The 18,117-nt window shown below is 51.9% G+C and overlaps 1 protein-coding gene across 6 annotated transcripts in view; it reads left to right on the top strand.

Moving 5' to 3' along the window:
- RGS3 (regulator of G protein signaling 3) overlaps window positions 1-18,117 on the top strand; it is a 139,680-nt gene that overhangs the window by 77,452 nt on the left and 44,111 nt on the right. For 4 of the 6 annotated variants that reach the window (XM_019454093.2, XM_019454094.2, XM_019454095.2 and 1 more), the window contains one exon: window positions 6,151-6,273. In XM_019454093.2, coding sequence (XP_019309638.2) covers window positions 6,151-6,273 — 123 coding nt within the window. Of the gene's footprint in view, window positions 1-6,150; window positions 6,274-10,961; window positions 13,633-18,117 lie in introns of those variants that run through there. The other 2 variants (XM_019454097.2, XM_019454102.2) reach the window with 1 other exon arrangement.

The raw sequence follows: 18,117 nt of genomic DNA on the forward strand, positions 1-18,117 counted from the left end.
GATCCCCTGCTCAGGAACCTCTGGTCACCAGTACCTGCGGGGTTCCCAGAGAGGGTGTGGCCTGACAGCTGTGCATCACCTTATTTACCTAGTTGGTAGCCCTCCTTCTGGAGATTTCCCCAATTCTTGTGCCTACCTCTTTCTTCCTCTCTTTCCCGGAAGTACCACCCATGACCCCTCCTACAGAATCTTGTCAGTGTTTTAAAAGGCCTGAAGGTAATTGCATCTTTACCTGGGCCAGATAATGCAGTCTAAAGAAAATATTAAGTGTCCGTGTTTGGGGCTGGAATAATGTGGTTGGTATTCTTGGTTATTGCAGTCTGCTCAGAAGCTCATACGAGCAGTGCTATCCCTTTGCTGAACAAAATCAGGCAAACGACTTACTGCTTTGGAAGACAAAAATATCTTCAGACCAGGGGTTTAATCACAGAAGTCCATGGCTGTGAAAAAGTTGAGAGCCACTGAGCCATACGATGACTGAAATTTTCTGCAAATTTTCTGTTCCCGACCTTGGGTGTCTGCTAATATGAGCAGGGGCAGTATCTGTTCCAAGCAAGGATTCATTAGACCCATTTCTGTCCTCTGCTTCTGCTTGAGTCGGTCCCACCTCACGGTCTGGGGAACGGGCCAGTCTTATGGGACAAGATGCTGGGGTAGGGCATGGTCTACGCTGGCCAAGAGGAGTACACCCTTTTGGGAAGGAATGTGTATGTGGCTTGTGATTGAAAAATCATTCCTTTGTTTCCTGGCTATGAAAAGAGGTGCAGGCCTTCAAGAGTGTCCCCTTGGGTGAACAGATGACTGGGGGAGATGACAGAGTTGATCAGTTAGCTTCAGGGGAGAGCAGAGAGTTCCAAAGGGCAGTGGACATTGTTGGAGCTGAGCTGGGGACCTCGATTGCCTACAGTGGCAACCTGAGGGCCAGAAAGGCATTAGATGTCCTCCCCTGAGTTGGCACATCTCCACCAGGCACGGGAAGTATCTGGCAAAGGCAGAAAACAGCCTAGGAGCTGTGGACCAGGCTGGGAAATGCCAGAGCCCTGGCCCCTCAGCCTCACCCCTCTGGATTCCAGTTCTCTCTGGTAGGGGCTGAAATCAAGCTCTGGGTTCTTTAATGCCAAGAGAGCTTCCTGCCAGTCTGGTTTGTTTTCGTAGAGAAAAGCACTTCTGCTTATTGGCTTCCAGGGAGTTGTGACCTCCTAGCTCTCCAAAGCTGATGAAGGGATATTGATCCAGGGGCCTTTTATTTCAGTAAAGCGCCAGGAGTTCTGACCCAGAGGGGCTGGGAGATTGGAGCTCACAGGCATCCAGAAGCCTCTCTTTTCTCATAACAGGGCTGCTGCTTGTGAGGCATGTCTATAACAGGAAGACAAGATGCCTGCTTGCTCTGTAGCCCCAAACACGCTCCACATGGTGGTCTTGGGTCCCCATGGGGAACCCCAAACTCACATCTTAATTGGAACTTCTGACAAGCGATTTATCTTCATTGTCTAACATGCATGGGGCACCCAAAAAGAAACCAGGGCAAGGGAGTCAGGATTTGGAGAGATTTTCCCACTTCATTAGAAAATCCCACTTGCCTGGGTGGCAGCATGCTGGGTTTTCCCAGCAGTAGGTCCCCGGTGGGATTGTCCTACGTAGTCCTTGGTCCTGGAGTCGCTATTCTCCCGGACAGGTATCCTTCAATCCCTGCAAATCCATGGGACAGATGTGGCCTCCCTACTGGCTTCAGAACACCGGGGGCATTGGGTCAAAGGGCATGTTGATCAAGGACCAGTCTCTTCAAATCTGATCCTGCCTCTATTAATCGAAGAGCCTATGCTTTGGGGTTAGGAAGACCTAGACTTGAATCTTGGCTCTGCCATTTCCTAACTGAATGATCCGGGCAAGTCACATAGTCCTCTCTGAAGAAAGGCTGATGGGGCCTACCTGGCAGGGTTGTTGTAATGATTAAATGAGATTCAATAAGATACACTGTCCAAGGCACTTAGCACAGAGCCTGGCACACAGTGAGTACTCCATAAATGGTAGTTATTATTATTGTCATCTTCATAACAGGGGGAGAGCTTTTCATATTCATTTATTCTCCATTGGAGACATCACCAATGATTTATTGACCTTTTAAAAAGTAAGCTAAGAGGGATATCTCATGTTGCTTGTAATGTGCATTTAGAGTTATACAAATGTGGTAAGGTTGCAGGCTCTGGAGGAGGCAGAAGACAGAATTTGAATCTCCTTTCCGGAGGTCTCCTGCAGCATCTGACTTAACCTCTCCGAGCCTTAGTGTTCCCATCTGGAAAATGGTAACAGCTGTGCCTTTCCTTCCTACCTGTGTCATAAGGTTATTCGAATTAAATGGGAGGACTTTTGTCAAAGCAAATGAACAAATAGTAGCAGAAGAGGTTTTAGTTCATACAAAGATTATATTAATTCAGGAACAAGGAGGTAAGGCAAGATGTTGATTTTTTTTTGATAATTTTTTTTAATGTTGGGGTGCCTGGGTGCTTCAGCCGGTTGAGCGTCTGACTTCAGCTCAGGTCATGATTTCGCAGCTCACAAGTTTGAGCCCCGTAATGTTTATTTATTTTTGAGAGAGAGAGAGAGAGCAAGGGAGGGGCAGGGAGAGAGGGACACAGAATCCAAAGCAGACTGCAGGCTCTGAGCTGTCAGCACAGAGCCCAACGTGGGGCTCGAACTCGTGAGCTGTGAGATCATGATCTGAGCCAAAGTCGGAGGCTTAACCGACAGAGCCACCCAGGTGCCCCAAGATGAGGGTTTTAAAGAGTCCAGGAGGACCTGGGTTTCTGGTTGGATTTGAGGATGCTCATGTTTGAATGCAGTTGTCCGGGCCCAGTGCTGTGCCATCAGGAGGTCCTGCCTCTGAGTGAGTCATGTGAGGATGCCTTCAGGGCTGTTTACAGCCTTGAACATGGGTCCTGGTATTAGAGGGCACAGTGTGCAACAGCATCGAAAGCAATGAGGTAGATCACATGGGGGATTAAGAGAGACTGTTCATATGCAGGCTGCCAGGCAGGCAATGAGGTCCCTGATATGGACGGATTTCCACAGCTGGGAATTTAGCTTCCCTGGAGGGAGCTGGTTCTGTGCTCTCTCTCTCATCCAGACCTTGAAAGGAACCTTGGGAGGAAAGGCCTTCCCAAAATGTTTGCCCATCTAAGACAGCCAACCCCTGGCCCCAGGCTAGGCCTGGCTTTAGGTCTTCCGTGCCTCAGAAGGCTTCTGGATTCTCTAGCATTATGGGGCTTTCAGCTTCAGGCTCTCAGAGCCAGACACCCAGCTTCCCTGAGCTCTACTGTTGGGACAGGTCATATGGTCACCATCCCAGGTAGAGAAACAGGACTTTCTAAAAGGAGATTATCCACAGGGGAGGGGAGAGGAAGTGGTTCTTGTGGATGTCAGGAAAATGGAGAGAGTCACAGCTTCTACCTTGCAAGTTGTTGGAAGAAGGACCAAGCCCCCACTGGTGAAGTGCTTCGCACTGTGCGAAGCATGGCGTGTGACGGGGATGTCTCAAGCTTAGGATGCTGGTAGCTCTGTCACTGTGAGGGGAGGCTTTCCTGCACTTTTGTGGGAAGGGACCGCCATCCTGGAGCTTAGGGCAGAGCAGGGTTATACAAAAAGCTACCAGTGAGCTCTGCAGCTGCTGTGAGACTCGTTGGCCGATAGAGCTCTTCTGAAAGCTTTGCAGGCTGGCTGCCTCTGGGCTCAGTCTGCAAGGGGGAGCATTTCTGCCAGCCTCCTAGCTGGGGATGGAGCTCTCAACAGGTGGTTCTCCAAGGCTTTGGGTCTTTGTTCTGCTGCTCACTGGCCGTAAGACCTCCCGAAGGCCTTAGCCACCCCGAGCCTTTGTTTTTCCCTTCCTTGAATTGGGAGTAACCGTCCAAGCCCTCTCTACCTCTTCATGGAATTGTCAAGATCAAAATGAGAGCATGGATGGGGAAAGTGCTCTTTAAAATTGATGATGAGGTAAAACGAATTGTTATTTAGGCAGAATTCCAGGTTCAGAACAGAAACCGAGGAGGAAGTTTGGCTCGGGGAGATGAAGGGATTTGCTGAAGCCCAAACAGCTAGGTAGAGGCAGGGCCAGCTTTGTGGAGATGCAGCGTTTCCAAGCTGGAAAGGACCATGGTCCCTGCCTCGCCGCTCACCCGACAGGGGAGCCTCACGAGACAGGTCGGCTCCCGCCCCCAGCTGGCTTCCGTGCGGGGAATCTTGGGGTCTTTCTTTGCTGGGCGTGTCCTTCCCCTGCAGTGGGTTGGGGGTTCTGAGAAGTGGGAGGAATCTGTTGTTAAGTGGTAGGATTGCCTCACCGCATCCTCCCGGTTCCCCGAAGCCGAAGCCGAGGGGCGGCACTTTGTTCCCTTTCTCCTCTGATGCCTTTAGGAAGATCAGCTTCTGAGCACTTTGGGGCAGGAGAGGCAGGGCTGGCTCCCCCAGGAACACTTAGCACAGGAGCCGGCCCCGCCCTGAAGGGTGACATCCCTGAGGGTTGGGTGGGGTAGCAGAACAGAGAAGAACCCCCAGCGCTATTAGATGATGCTGGTAGCCACCCCAGCTCAGAGCCCTTGCATGTGCTGTTCCTTCTCTCTGGAACGATTTCTCCCGAGCACTTGCCTTGCTGGCCCTTCGGAGAGGCCTTCTCTGACCACCAGGCTCAAATAGGATCTCTCCCTTTTGGCCTTTTCACAACTGATAATGTTATTTAATTGTTTATTGGCTTATTATCTCTGCCACAACCTGAGGGCCAAAGCTCGTTCTCTCTTATTTGTTTCTTCACCCCCAGGACCTAGTATAGTCCCTGAAAATTAGCAGGTGCTCAACAAATATTTATTAGATAAATGAAGTACGGGTAATAACAACAGTAGCTACTGTTTGTTGAGGTCTCCGACCGCTCTCATTACTTACCCCGCTCACTATCTCTGAGAGGGAGGGATGTTACCACTCCCATTCTATAGACTTTCCTGGGGCAGACAGCCAGGAAGTGGCAAAGCTGGGATTCAACCAGGTCTGTCCAACTGCAAAACGGGGGAGGACCGCCTAGAAACACTGTTGTTTTCCTCTGTTCCAAGCCATCCAGCTCCTGCTCTTAGCTCCCTGTCTGAGCTCATATAATCGCAGCGCTGTGGGGTTATAATCAAATTCCAGTGGAGTCAGAAAGAGCCTGCCGTCCTCGGACCAGCATGTCCTAGAGTGGATGATGGCCCTGGGCTTGCTGGACCGCCCCACGTGCTGACTCCCCAGGGGCCGACTCCCTGGGTCTTAGCAGCGCCCTGGCACTGGTGCCAAGGCTGGCCCGGGTTTGACCTCATCCCAGAAGTGCCTCCAGGAGCCAGAGCTCACCGAGGCCGTTACTTGCCAAGTTCTGCGCCGGGCCAAGGTGGAAAAGGCCCTCCCGGAAGGACTTTCTGGTCTAGTTGGGGAGACGAGCCTGCACTTAACAAGGTCAGATAGCAAAGCGAGATGTAAACGACAGCAGTGCCGGTGCCCAAGTCTGTTGGCGTGCTGCAGAGCTGAGTCGTCATCGATCACACCCAGCTCATGTGTCAGGCGCTGGTGGGGCTGTAGGAGGCCACATGACCGTGCCTGCAAAGACTTTCTAAAGGGACCCGAGTTTCTGTTTGCATTCTGTTGGTGTGTCTGTCCAACTGCCCATCTGATCTCGGCCTTGTGATCAGAGAGTGTGCTGAGGTGGGAGGAGGGGAGGTTCTGCGAGCTGGAGGAGGGGTCCTGGCTCCACAGAGCATCAGAGGGCTGGAGACCTTGGCCCTCTGGGTTCCCCACGTGCTCCCCCAGCTGCTGCCTTGTGCTGCCTGTCCCCGGGGGTGACCTCACCATTGCTGCCCTGTGGCTCTCCACAGGCCTCCACTGTGTTGGGAACCAGCGCCTCCCACCCTTCCCCCAACCCGCGGGCACACCGCTCGCTCGCCAGCTGGCCCCCAAACCGGCTTCCTTGCTCCTCTGGCTGCCTCGATGTCACTGGGGATTGGTGTGCATTTGTGGCTTTTAGCGGGCATTCCCCTCCCTGCTTCAGCCTCGCCCTCTGGGGCCCGGGGATGGGCTTGGGCCTGGGAGCCCCCTGAACCAGGGAGCAGCCCTGACCATCCTTTTCTCTATTTTCCCTGACGTCAGAAGGCAGAGTGCTTATTCACTTTGGAAGCGCACTCACAGGAGCAGAAGAAGCGAGTGTGCTGGTGCCTGTCGGAGAACATCGCTAAGCAGCAACAGCTGGCGGCCTCGCCCCCGGAGAGCAAGGTAAGGGCCTTGCCAGTGGCCACAGCCCTGGCTGCCCGGCTTCCCCTCCGCCAGCCTGGACCCTCAAGCCTCCGAATTGAGCTTGGGACCAGCTCCAGCTTAGGACTTGGATCTGAGCAACAAGCTGTTGGCAAGGAGGCCCGTGCTTGAAGGTCTCTCCCCTTTGGCGTTTCACTGGGTCTGTTGAGTGGATTTCGATTTCACTGGGTCTGTTGAGTGGGTTTCACACTGCTCAGGTAGAGTGACAGAGCCTAATGGAGCATGGCCATCACCTCTCAGCTCTGTCCGATTGTTTGCCTGTGGCAAGGTCTAATTTGGATTGGCCTGCGACTGCTGCCTGGCATGTGGCCCCCCTTTGCTATTGGATAGGTCGTGCCCAGGGGCAGCAAGCTGGTGCTTAACACTGGCCAAGGGGAGGCATTGCTGGGAGGAGATGTCTGCGACAGAAACTGTTCTAATTCGATGCAGGCCACAGCCAAGTGGAACCGAGTGGAGTTTGCTGGGGACTGGGGGCCGGCCAGCTGGAGCATCACGGAAGGTCAGAGCCTCCCAGCTGAGGCTGACCTGGGATAGGCACCCGTCAGCTGGTCCCGTGCCCCTATTAGAGGGGATGGGACGGGACCCGGACCATAGCTGTCCCCTTTGTCAGCCGGATGCCAGCCACAAGGCACGGTTGTATTTCCCATTTGAGGCCCACGGGTGGCTTCTCTTAGGTGGAAGTGTTGGAAATTTGGGGATTTGGTTTAGCTGGCTGTGAAAGGATCTGAGTTGTTGGTCTGTTGGCTCAGGGGGAGAGGGTGAATGACAGTGAGCGCCAGCTGGGAAACTCGCTGATCTCCTTTCTTCTCCCCGCTGCTTCCAGCAAGCATACGGCGGGGGCTGCGGGGACAGGCCTGCTGAGGGCAGAAGGTTCCTGGGCAGCCTCGTCTGGAACGGCAGTGGTGCAGGGCCGCTCCCCAGCTCTTCCCTAAGGAAGGGAGTAAGAGTCTGAGAATTCTGTAATCCCAGACTTGAAAGTTATCTTGTCTTACGCTAGCCAGGGGCAGGAGTAACTCTGATGAGGGAGGATAGTGGGAAGAGCGGGCGCTTCGAGTCACACTCTACTGCTGGCTGGTGCTGTGACCTTGGGCAAGTCGCTCTACTACCCAGTGCTTTGGCGTCCCCGTCTGGGGACAACAGTTCCTCCTCCGAAGGGTTGCTGGGAGGATGAAATGAGATGGTGCATATGCAGTCCGTGGCACAGTGCCCGGTATGCAGTAGGTGCTCAATCAATCATAGTTGATGGGTTGCGCACTGCCCCCACCTCTGTCCCAGCTGCTTCCTGCTACCGTCCCGCTGTCAGGTTCTTCTACTAAACAGAGACCTGTCTCTGAGGCTGTAGGCTGCCGGCTTGGTCACGGTCAGAAACCAGGCCACTCTCCAGGCCACCGGGGTGGTCCCTGGGATGTCCATGGCTGAACTCACGCCCCCAGCTTTCTTATATTTGGCGCTTAGCTCTTTATGGTCCGGGGGAAAGAGTGCTTTCCGCTTTAACTTCAGAGTTTGCAGGCTCTGGAGTATGTTGGCAATAATCTTCTCAGGGCCTTGGGAGGTCTCTCTGTCTTCGGTTGGGAGGAAAGTTTGAGCGACTGAAGATAGTCTGAGTTTCTTTTCTTTCTTTCCTTCCTTTTTTTTTTTTTTTTTTTTGAAGTTTATTTATTTATTTTGAGAGAGAGAGAGAGAGTACCCAAGCGGGGGAAGAGGCAGAGAGAGAGAGGGAGAGAGAGAATCGCAATCACCGTCAGCGCAGGGCCCGATGAGAGGCCTGAACCCGCGAACCGTGAGAGCACGACCTGAGCTGAAGTCAGACGCTTAACCGACTGAGCCACCGAGGCACCCTAGTCTGAGTTTCTGAGACGGGCTCTGGTCCCTGTAGGCTGCGGATTTGGCTAGCTGACGCTGGAAGGGCCTCAGGGTTTGGGGCCTGGCTTCGGGGCCATGCCAGGACATACAGGAACCCTGGGCTGGCAACAGTTAGACACTTCTTCAAATCAAAACTCTTGAAGTGTGTGTTTAATGGAGAAGCTGTGTGTTGGGTGGAGAAGCATAAAGGAGGGCTTGGCCACCGAGACAACCTCAGAGTTGCCTCCTTGCTGAAAATGGGGCCCTGCCCCAGCCCTTGCACACCCCACTGGCTCACTCCTTAGAAGGGAGTTATGTAAACATCTTTTGTTAGGTGAGCCCCTTGGGGTCTCAAGCGCAAGCTCCCTCACCCCCCACCCCCGGCATATACACTTAAAGAGCCTTAGCAACTTATTTCTTCTCGTCTCTTACAAAAAGCTCCCTGAGAGAAGTTCCGGTAAATATGATTTTCTCATCCCGTAGAGTGGCCTGGTGGCCATCCAGCTGGCCCAGCAGCTATCCACCAGTGCTCAGCTCTACCAGGTCCTGGCAGCCTCAGAGGTGACCACGGATGTCTTTGCCAAGGGCTGGTCCACAGCCTTTCTGCTAAGGTTGCTGACCTCCAGGGAGACAGAAAAGGGAAGGCCAAGCAAGCAGCGCTCAGGCCCCAGCTTCTTGCTTTTCAGGCAGAAAGAGTCCCACTTGACCAATTTGTCCTGACTGAGTAGCATGCCTTTTTTTTTTAAAAAACACCTTTTCTTTGTTCTTTCTGGGAATGCTCCACCTTCTGCTGTACAAGGGAAACTGCTGGCCAGGCTGCTCCCTGCCCTAACTCAGATGCCTCTCCGGGGGAAGAGGGGTTTGCAAGACAGCTCCCCAAAGTCTCATGTTGTCCCTTCTCAACCCTGTTCAACTGTGTTTGCTGGCACTTTGGATTGAGGGACTCTTCAAACATCTCAAGGAACACAAAGTTCTTCCCAGATTTGTGAAACATAAATGGGATGCCCTGAATGTGAAATGCTTGTTGGGAAAGGTAGAGGGACCGGGAAGAAGGTGGATGCAAAGGACAACATAGATGCAGGTACCGCCACCTGCTCTGTGACCTTTGGAAGCTTCTTCCTCAGTGGTCCCTCATGTATTGGTCAGATGGGTCTTTCTAGCTCTTGGAGCTTTGTGATTATCATGAAAGCTTACCATGGAAGATGATCCTGGAGGGCCTGGGGTCATCCAGTCTCCATCAGGGAACCAGACCCTGCGGATTTCCACATGACTTGACTGCCTGTCAACTCTGCTGCCTTTAGGGCCCAGAGCTTTTCTTTCCCCTCTTGGGGGTGCGGCGGTCACAGGCTTTCTGTGCTGTGTCTGAGGTGCCTGTGGGTTGCAGCTGGTGGGGAAGGGAGGATCCGGCTGTGGCAGCGTGGACACAATGAGGCAGTCAGTGTCCAGCCTCCACCCCTTCTCTGGGGGCCCCCTTGCCTTTCTCCGGCTCACTTTGAGCTGACCGTGGTGGGGAGGAGGCTCCGGGTCGGGTCGGCCTGTATGAGCTCTCCCTCTCTCTGTAGAAATGAATGACCCAGCTTCCTTCTGCTCACCACACCCTTCTTTCTTATCAGAACCTGCCACTTGCTTCTTTATCTGTTTCTGGAGGGAACCTACCTTTCTTCTGCCTGGGATACCTTTTACTAGACTCCCTGCCACAGGGAATGCTATGATGCTTCTAATCTAGAATAACTCACAGGTGGTCCTGCCTGTGGCCACTGAGGTTCTGAGACAGTAGGGAGAGACCACTGCATATTATTTTGGTTATTCAATCAAATATACATGATAAATGCCAGCTCTGTGCCAGATGCTAGGTCAGGTCCTTTGGGGTCACAGAGATGGATGAGACCTGTCCTATGGAACTCTCCTTTAATGGGGCAGAGGTGACTGGGAGTGGCAGTCCACTTATTAAAGGCGGTGCCTGATGGGACCTAAGAGCGGTCCGGTGGGGTCACGGCTGCACATCGATTGTTTGCTCGGTGAACCTCCACTGAGCCCCCACCACATGCACAGCACTGGCCCGGGCGATGGGAAGCCTCCGAGGAGAGTGGGCTCCCGACAGCCATCAGGTATGAGAGGAGTGCGATGCAGTACCCGCTCTGTTCTCAGGGTGCTCCCTGACTCGATGGTGCGAATGCGCGGACGGATCTGCCACACTCTTTCCCTGTGAGATCGCAGTCCGGTGGTGGAGACAGATATGCCAACGGATTGCTCAATAATAATATGGCAGGCGATATGGGAAACGTAAACTCTTACCACTCTGTGACCTCAGGGGAGGCACCGAGCCTTGCTGAGACTCAGTTTTTTCATCAGGAAAGTGGATGGATTAACAGGGTTCTCGTGAGGATTAACTCATGCAATGTGCACACAAGAAGAACTCTGTGAACTAGCTGCTATTATCATTATTTTAAAGCTCTGTCTGTATAGGAAGATTCATCTAGTGGCCTTGCTTATTGAAGCTGAATGCTGCTGCTCTGCGCTCATGCGATGATCGCTCCGTGCCACTTCCTGGTAACCACCTGCTGTATTCCAGGGCCCAGGCAGGGAAACTGAGGCCTCCTGGGTCTGCTCTGGCTGTGAGACTTCTCCCAGATGTGACGCCGAAGTGCATGCCACCTTGTCGTTTCCACTGGTCAGCTAGAGGCGGGGCCCCGGAGATGCCAGGGTCTGTCTGGGCACCTTAGAAAGGAACAGGGGCAGGTCCTGGAGTCAGGCAGCCCTGGCCAGAGTAGACAGCGAGCTAATTCCAGTTCTGTCTGGTTCCACAGAAACTCCACCCTTATGGCTCTCTCCAGCAGGAGATGGGGCCTGCCAACTCAACCAATGCTACCCAGGATAGAAGCTTTACCTCATCAGGACAGACTCTGATTGGCTGAGCAAACCCAAGGGCGGGACTCTGCTTCTGGCAACTTAACCCTTTCTTGGGCATCCCCTACCACACAGTAACCTCACCTCAACTGGACCCAAAACGGAGGACCAAGATGGTGGGCCTCGGGTCATCTGAAGGGAGTGGCCCCACAGGTGTGTGTGGACTGGCATCAGAAGGACCACAGTGGTATGAGAGGCCCTGTGGGTACATGTACACTGGCATCAGAAGGTCCCAAAAGGAGAAGACTCAAACCTTTTCCCTACAAGGAAGAAGGAGAAGAAATAGCATCTGGGCTTCCTGCGGTTCCAGTGCCTGCCGTGGGGGCAACAGAAGAGAGGTTGGCAGAGGTCAGCCCTGATGGAGAACAATCTCATCGTCCTCCACTGCCAGAAGATATCTCCACTCATTCACTTATTTTGCATCTGTACTCATTCATTCATTTCTTAATTCAGCGGATATTTTGGGGACATCTACTTTATGCCAAGCTCTGGGCTAGGAGCTGAGGGTTCTGTGGAGAATGAGGTGGACATAATCTCTGCTTCTGTCAAGATTTCTGTCCTGGTAGGGGAGCGAGCATTAAATAGATCAACACCAACACATACACACATGCATACACGTGATTACAAACTGATCATCTATGAAGAAAAAGATTCCTTTAAGAGAAAATATTATTTAGGTTGCTGTGTGTGTGGGGTTGTTGGTGGAGGGCAGTGAATATATCATAACTTTTAGGTTGAGACCTACAGGCCAGAAAGGGGTTAGCCAGTCAGACTTTGGAAAGAGTGTTCCAGCAAATGGAAAAGCCTGTGGAGAGGAGAGATGGGAAGGAGGTTGGTGTGCTGGGGCCAACAGAGGCCAGGCCAGTGTGGCTAGAGCTGAGTGAAGAGGCGGACCAGATGAGTGAGGGCCAGATCGTGTAGGGCCATGGTGGTTAATGTTTTACGGATTTCATTCTAGATACAGTGGGAAGCCGCTGAAGGCTTTGAGAAAGGGAGTCAGTCTCAGGGACATTTCTAGAAGATCAGAGGGCCCAAGGAGGCATCCAAGTGGGTAGGAAGAGATGAGTTAGGGGGTCCCTTCAGTCTTCCAGGGGCTTGGTGGCCTATCCTAGGTAGGACCTAGGACCCTTCTGAGGGGCAATGGTTGCCTGTCCTAGGTAGTGGTTGGGGAGGTAGGTATGTGAATTTCCAGACCCTTGGATATGGTGGAGGCTCTGGGATAAGAAGAGAGAATTCCCTGCCCCCCACCTCCCCTTGTTCTCCTCTACTGTGTCTTGCTCTCTCAGTGACCTACTAGGACCTACTAAGGGACAGTGATTAGAGCCCTGCTGGCTCACTGCCTGGAGCCCAGGGTTGGACAGCTCTCATACCATTCTCTAACTGTCAAGACCTAGAGGGAGGGAAGCCCAAGGTCACAGGTCTGAGTGACATAGCTCGTACACAAAAGGTGTGTGTAGGACCATAGTCACTTGCATAGAAAAAGGGGGTCAAAGAGGCTAGAGAGATGGCTCAGACCAGAGAAGCCCCTGGACCTTGGATGGTCTCTGCATTGTGTCCTAGAAGACCATCTCAGTGTCTTTAGAGAGGGCTCTTATGCCTGGTGAGGTTGCTCAGCTGCTGTGGCCACTTGAACTCCAAGAAGCATGGCCCAGAAGAGACTATATCCATCACCTTCCATTTAGGCAAGATCAGACATCCCCTGAACAGGGGATGGGATGTATCTGCCAGCGACCAGGCTGATGCCCCCACCCCGCAGGGGAATAGGCTGGGGCTGCACTGGGGCAACTGATATACAGCATCTGTCAGCCAGGACTCAGCCCGCAGGGTTAATTCTGAGAGGCGGAGCGGCTGCGTCTGCACAGACAGCAAGCTGCACTTTGATTTCATTTGATTCCCTTATAAAATGACATTAAGGGGAATGTGAGGCCCAGGAGAATCGCCTGTCTGGGAAGGCAGCGACCTTGACTCTCCCAGACCTGGTGACCTACCTCTATCCACCAGACAGGTGCAGAGGACAGGAACTCTGGCCATTCTCTGAAATGGAGAACGAGAACATAACACCGAGCCCTGGGGACAGGGCTTTCCTCCCATCCGGTCCTGACAAGCTGCTGACTTGGGGTCCTAGGCCTAGCCACTTCCAGGGGGAGCAGACGTCAGCTCCGGGAGGGCCTGGGCCAGTCTTCCCGGTGACTGTGGTGAGCCCCAGCGCCACTGCTGCTCTGCCTCTCAAATCGATAAGACAATTCATTTGGCTTCATGGGCTGGAGAAGATGAAACATGACCGGGTGGCCACTGCTCTTTGGCATCCGGGTCCGTCCCAGCCATCCAGGATGATGAACATGCTATCGAAAGTGCATCTGAGAGTCATAATCACGGGAAGCATGGCTGGGCCCCGCCCTCCACATAAATCATGCTGAGAAGCCTACACAATGGCCTCTTTCCTGATGGTCCAATTGTCTTCGTTTGGTGTCTGGGGCTTGGGAGCCGGGAGGATGGGAGCACAACCATTTATTGTTGAAAAGGCCATCTGTGAGATTTGAATACAAAGTGATCCCTTAAGTTTCCTTCACACCCTCTGGTCCCGTTTTTGTGTTTACTTATGTCTCAGGCACTGGGTCTTTTGAAACTCTGTCTCTCCTGTAAACAGCCATGCCCAGTCTCTGCTGGCCTGGCCTTTTGACCCTTTGGGAGCTGGAACCTATTGGAAATCATGATGACATTTATTTATGGACGTCTTGTAAAAAAAATTCTTTCTTTAAAATATTTTTCATAAATTTTGCCACCAAAGCCCTCATTTCTTACACACGGCACCTAGTGAAGGCAGAGGGAATTTGTGGGAGGGTTCCGTACAGGGACAGCAGGGGCTTCTGAGATAGTGACTGGGGTCCCCAGGCATTATCTCCCCAGGCCACCAGCAGCCTCGCTGTATAGATGAAAGGGACCAAGACTCGGAGAAGTTAAATGATATATCCAAGATCACACAGCTAGTAAGAGGCTGAGCTAGTCTTCAAACCAAAGCCTTTCAGCCCTAACCCATTGCTGTTCCCAGATGCAAAGTTCTACTTTTTAGGGATGGAAGTAGAGAAATCAATCATCTCCTTCTGGAAGAGGCAGGAGGGTGATAGCCTTCATGTAGAAGCCATGGCCCTTTAAGCTCTGGAGGAGATGCTTTAGGACGAATGAATGAGACGTCTCCTCCATATCGCAGAGAACAAGCTTCCAAAGTTTGTGTGTCTGAGGGGTGGCCCAGAAAAGATCAGGAGCTTCATGCCAGATTTGATATGAAAAGCGGGGTGGAGCTCCTTAAGACGGGATCACAGGGGCACCGGCACGGTCGGCTGATGCCCCTTCCCCTTTTGAATCTGGTGTTTAAGAGGATCAGCAGACACAGTATTGGGTACCCAGCAGTGAAGGAACTGTGGCCAAAGGCAGAAAGGGACAGCTTCAGGTTCAGGACCTGGTATGGTTGAACATGAGTCTTGGAGGCAGGCCTTTGACTCAAGCCTCGCTGAGGGTGGGAAGAGTCTGCTCTGGGTTGTGGGCCCAGATTTTGCTAATTGACTGGTTCCAAGTCTCAACCAAAAGTACCTGGGAATCAATTGGACTGGATTTCAGATATCCCCTCAGAAAGCACAGTCTTTTCCCTGAAAAGCTCAACCGTTTTCCCATCTCTCCAGCTTTCCTCTCTCTGCTGCTTGAGGCCCATTTGGCTACGGACAGACCACCTGCTTCACTGTCTTGCTTTTTGCCTTGGCTATGGCGCTATTCTTGTTTTCGCTCTTAATGAAGACAGCATGACCTTACCTTCCATCCTCTCTTGACCTTATCTTCCCTTAAGCCTTTCTCTGAGCAGAGCCACCATCCTGCAATTGTTTCCTTATCCTTGGTTTAAGGGTAGAATAATAACACTAGGTGATTCGGGGAGCAGTTATACGGTGATCTATGTTGTCCCTCTAATCCTCACTACGGCCTCATGAGGTTCATCGTCCCTGTTACACATCTACTCTCGTTACACCCAACTGGTAGATAAAGACGCCAAGTCTTAGAGAAGTTAAGAAACTTGCCCAAGGACACACAGCTAGGGTGGCCAGATCGGTACATGGCAGCCCAGCTCCAGAGCACCTGCTTTTGATTGTTCTGTGCTACTGCTTCCCGGCAATCACAGACCATCCAAGCTGCGTCCAGACCATTTGGGAAGCTGTCGTCAGAGTAAAGCCTAGGTCTCGGCGTGGACCTCAAGTCTCTTCCTGGGTGCACTGTACTCCTGCTTTGTGGTTGCAGCCCAGCCACGCTGCATTATTTCCCCTTCTAACTCCTGGTGTACATTCACATTTAGGCTGTTTCTTCCACCCAAGGTTGCCTGCCCTGCTCTGCTCTCCCTGTCGGACACAATCCTCAGCCTTTAAGGTTTGGCCACTCTCCTGAGACACCTTTCTCAGGCGTGCATCAGAAGTCATGGCTTCCTTCTCTGTGCTCCCATGGTATCTTGTTCCTCCTTAGCACAGTGTGTTAAGCAGATATGTCTCATCTGCAAGACTGAGCTCCTTGGGAGCCAGTGGAGGTCATAATCTTATTTATTTCTTCTTCTGTGACTGCCCCATCCTTAGTACATGCTCAGTAGATGTTGTAGAGTTGAATTGGGTCATATGATTCAAGCCTCTCATATTCTAGAATTTAAATGAGGAAACTGAGGCTCAAAAAAAAGGAAGTGACCTGGCCACGGTCATGGGACAAGTTAGTGGCCAAGTCAGGGTTAGAAGTCAGGTCTCCTGACTCTCTTGTCTCAAAGCTTTCTCTGTTGTACCTCCAATTTGTGAGACCATAGCCTGGATCCCCACTTAGCTTATTAAGCAATCTGGCCAGGTTCATTTCAGGGTCATAGATACTACCGTATTCCATGCTGACTCCTGGCATGCTTGGAGGCGAAGGAGAACTGACCAGAACTGCTTTCACAGTTCTCTTCCCCCGGTGTGTGTGGCTCTCTTCTCCCTGAGCCCCTTTCCCTCAGAGAAAACTGGAGCAGGATTCTGAAGGTCTTGGTTCGAATCCTGATTTTGCTGGTAACTCACTGTGTGGCTTTGTGCAAATTGCTTTATCTCTCTGATCATCTGTTTTCTTTACTAAGAAAAATGAGGGAGTTGAATGTAGGTGATCTTCAGGAGTCATCTTCAAAGCCTCAGGACTTTAATAGCACATTAAAGGAAGAAAGAAAAGACATTTTGGTCTTCACATTGAAACAAGGGTGTATGCGCATGGATATGTACAAATGCTGTACATGGCTGATATTCATCACGTACTCGTGACACATAGGTATACTTGTGGATTTTATGTGGGAAGGGTCCTCATCACCGGTACCCACATTATAAACACACCCCTGCCTCCTCCCCACCCAGAGATGCCTCCTTCAAGGCTGGCCCCTGGGAAGCCAGTTACAAGGAGCTCTCCAACCCAGAGTCTTCCCCTCTTCCTTCTTCCTTTCTATGCACTGCACTCTTTTGTTTGGACTTCACATATATATGTATGCACGTCTGTTGTTTAACTTTCCCAACTACTGAGTTTATGGCCTAAGCTAACTTTCAAGTGAAATTTGCAGTAATCAATATGCAGTGCCTTTCATTTCTCATGTGGTCAGATTCTCCTTTGGACTCTTCCCCAGAAGTCACCATTGACTTGTTTCGTTGACTTTACTGTGCATCTTCTTTTACTCAAACCCTGCTGCAGGTAAACTTTCTACGACAGTATCTTTGAAATGTCCGTGGTTTTCTGTTATGGTGTTCAGTTGGTCCTTGTGGAAGAACATTAAGGGTTCAGTGGGCTAGCCTAGGAAGCTGACCACCATTTATAACACTGATTTCGGGGGAAAATGCATTCTGAGACCCTAATCAACTCTCAGATGGACTTTGGGAACACGACTCGGCACATATCCCAAAGCAGATGAATGTAGCGTTTATTTTATGAACCACTAGAATTTTGATAGAACCATAGACCCTGGGAACATGGAACTGAAAATCATCCCTCCTCTTACACCAAGATCAACTGATTAATAAGCTGATTTATAGAAACCAAGACCAAGTTGGGGCGCCTGGGTGGCTCAGTCTGTTGAGCGTCTGACTTCAGTTCAGGTCATGATCTCACTGTTTGTGGGCTCGAGCCCTGCATTGGGCTCTGTGCTGACCATTCAGAGCCTAGAGCCTGCTTCAGATTCTGTGCTTCCCTCTCTCTGCCCATCCCCCACTCATGCTCTGTTTCTCTCTCTCAAAAATAAACATTAAAAAAAAAAAGAAGAAGAAAAAGAAATCAAGACCAAGAGAGGGGTAAGAACTTGGCCAAGGGCCCAGCAGTTGGTCTAGAGTTCTAAGTAGGATGCAAACCCCTAGCTTCTAGCCCAGTGCTCCTCTTTAATGACTTTTGAAGACTCGGCCAGGTTGATGGCAGGGAGGGGCACAGATTGTCCTAGAGATGCTCCCCTTGTCTCACTCAGCTGTGTTGTCATTAGGAAAAGTAAGTCACCACTTCGGGCTGTAATGGAAATAGTGAGAAAGAAATGGTCCAGCTCATGGTCCAGGGGAAGAGGCTGTCTAGTCAGCTGGCGGGTCTATAAATTCCGGGTGTGTTCTTGCTGCAGTGGAATGAATGGGGCCGCTGTTTTACCTGGAGCTCTGGGCATGGCAGGGCTGGTGGAGATGCTCCCTGTGGTCTGTTCTAAAAATAGTGGTGGGAATGTAGCTGAGGGGAAGAGGAGGGGGCTCCTTTGGGAGCTGGGTGGGGTGCCTCACCCCCTTCCTCTTCCTGCCGGGCCCTATGTGAGGAAGGGCCAGAGATTCAGAGGACTTAGATTTGGGAGGGTCCTGGAGCCGTCAGCCTTCACACCCCGTCCTGTAGGCCTAGAGAGGGGACAGGACTGGCCAGAATCGTCGAGCCCAGGGAGAAGGTCCCAGCCGGCAGACTCTTTTCCTCCTGCTGCTTTAGCAGGGCAGCTGCAGGCCTTGTGAGGTTTTCTCTTACTGCCTCTGGGCGTGCACAGGGCCTGGGAACTCCTGGGGCCGGATGTGGTTG

This window comes from Panthera pardus, unplaced genomic scaffold, assembly GCF_024362965.1.
Source record: "Panthera pardus isolate Hobbes unplaced genomic scaffold, ASM2436296v1 HiC_scaffold_20, whole genome shotgun sequence".
Lineage (NCBI taxonomy): Eukaryota > Metazoa > Chordata > Mammalia > Carnivora > Felidae > Panthera > Panthera pardus.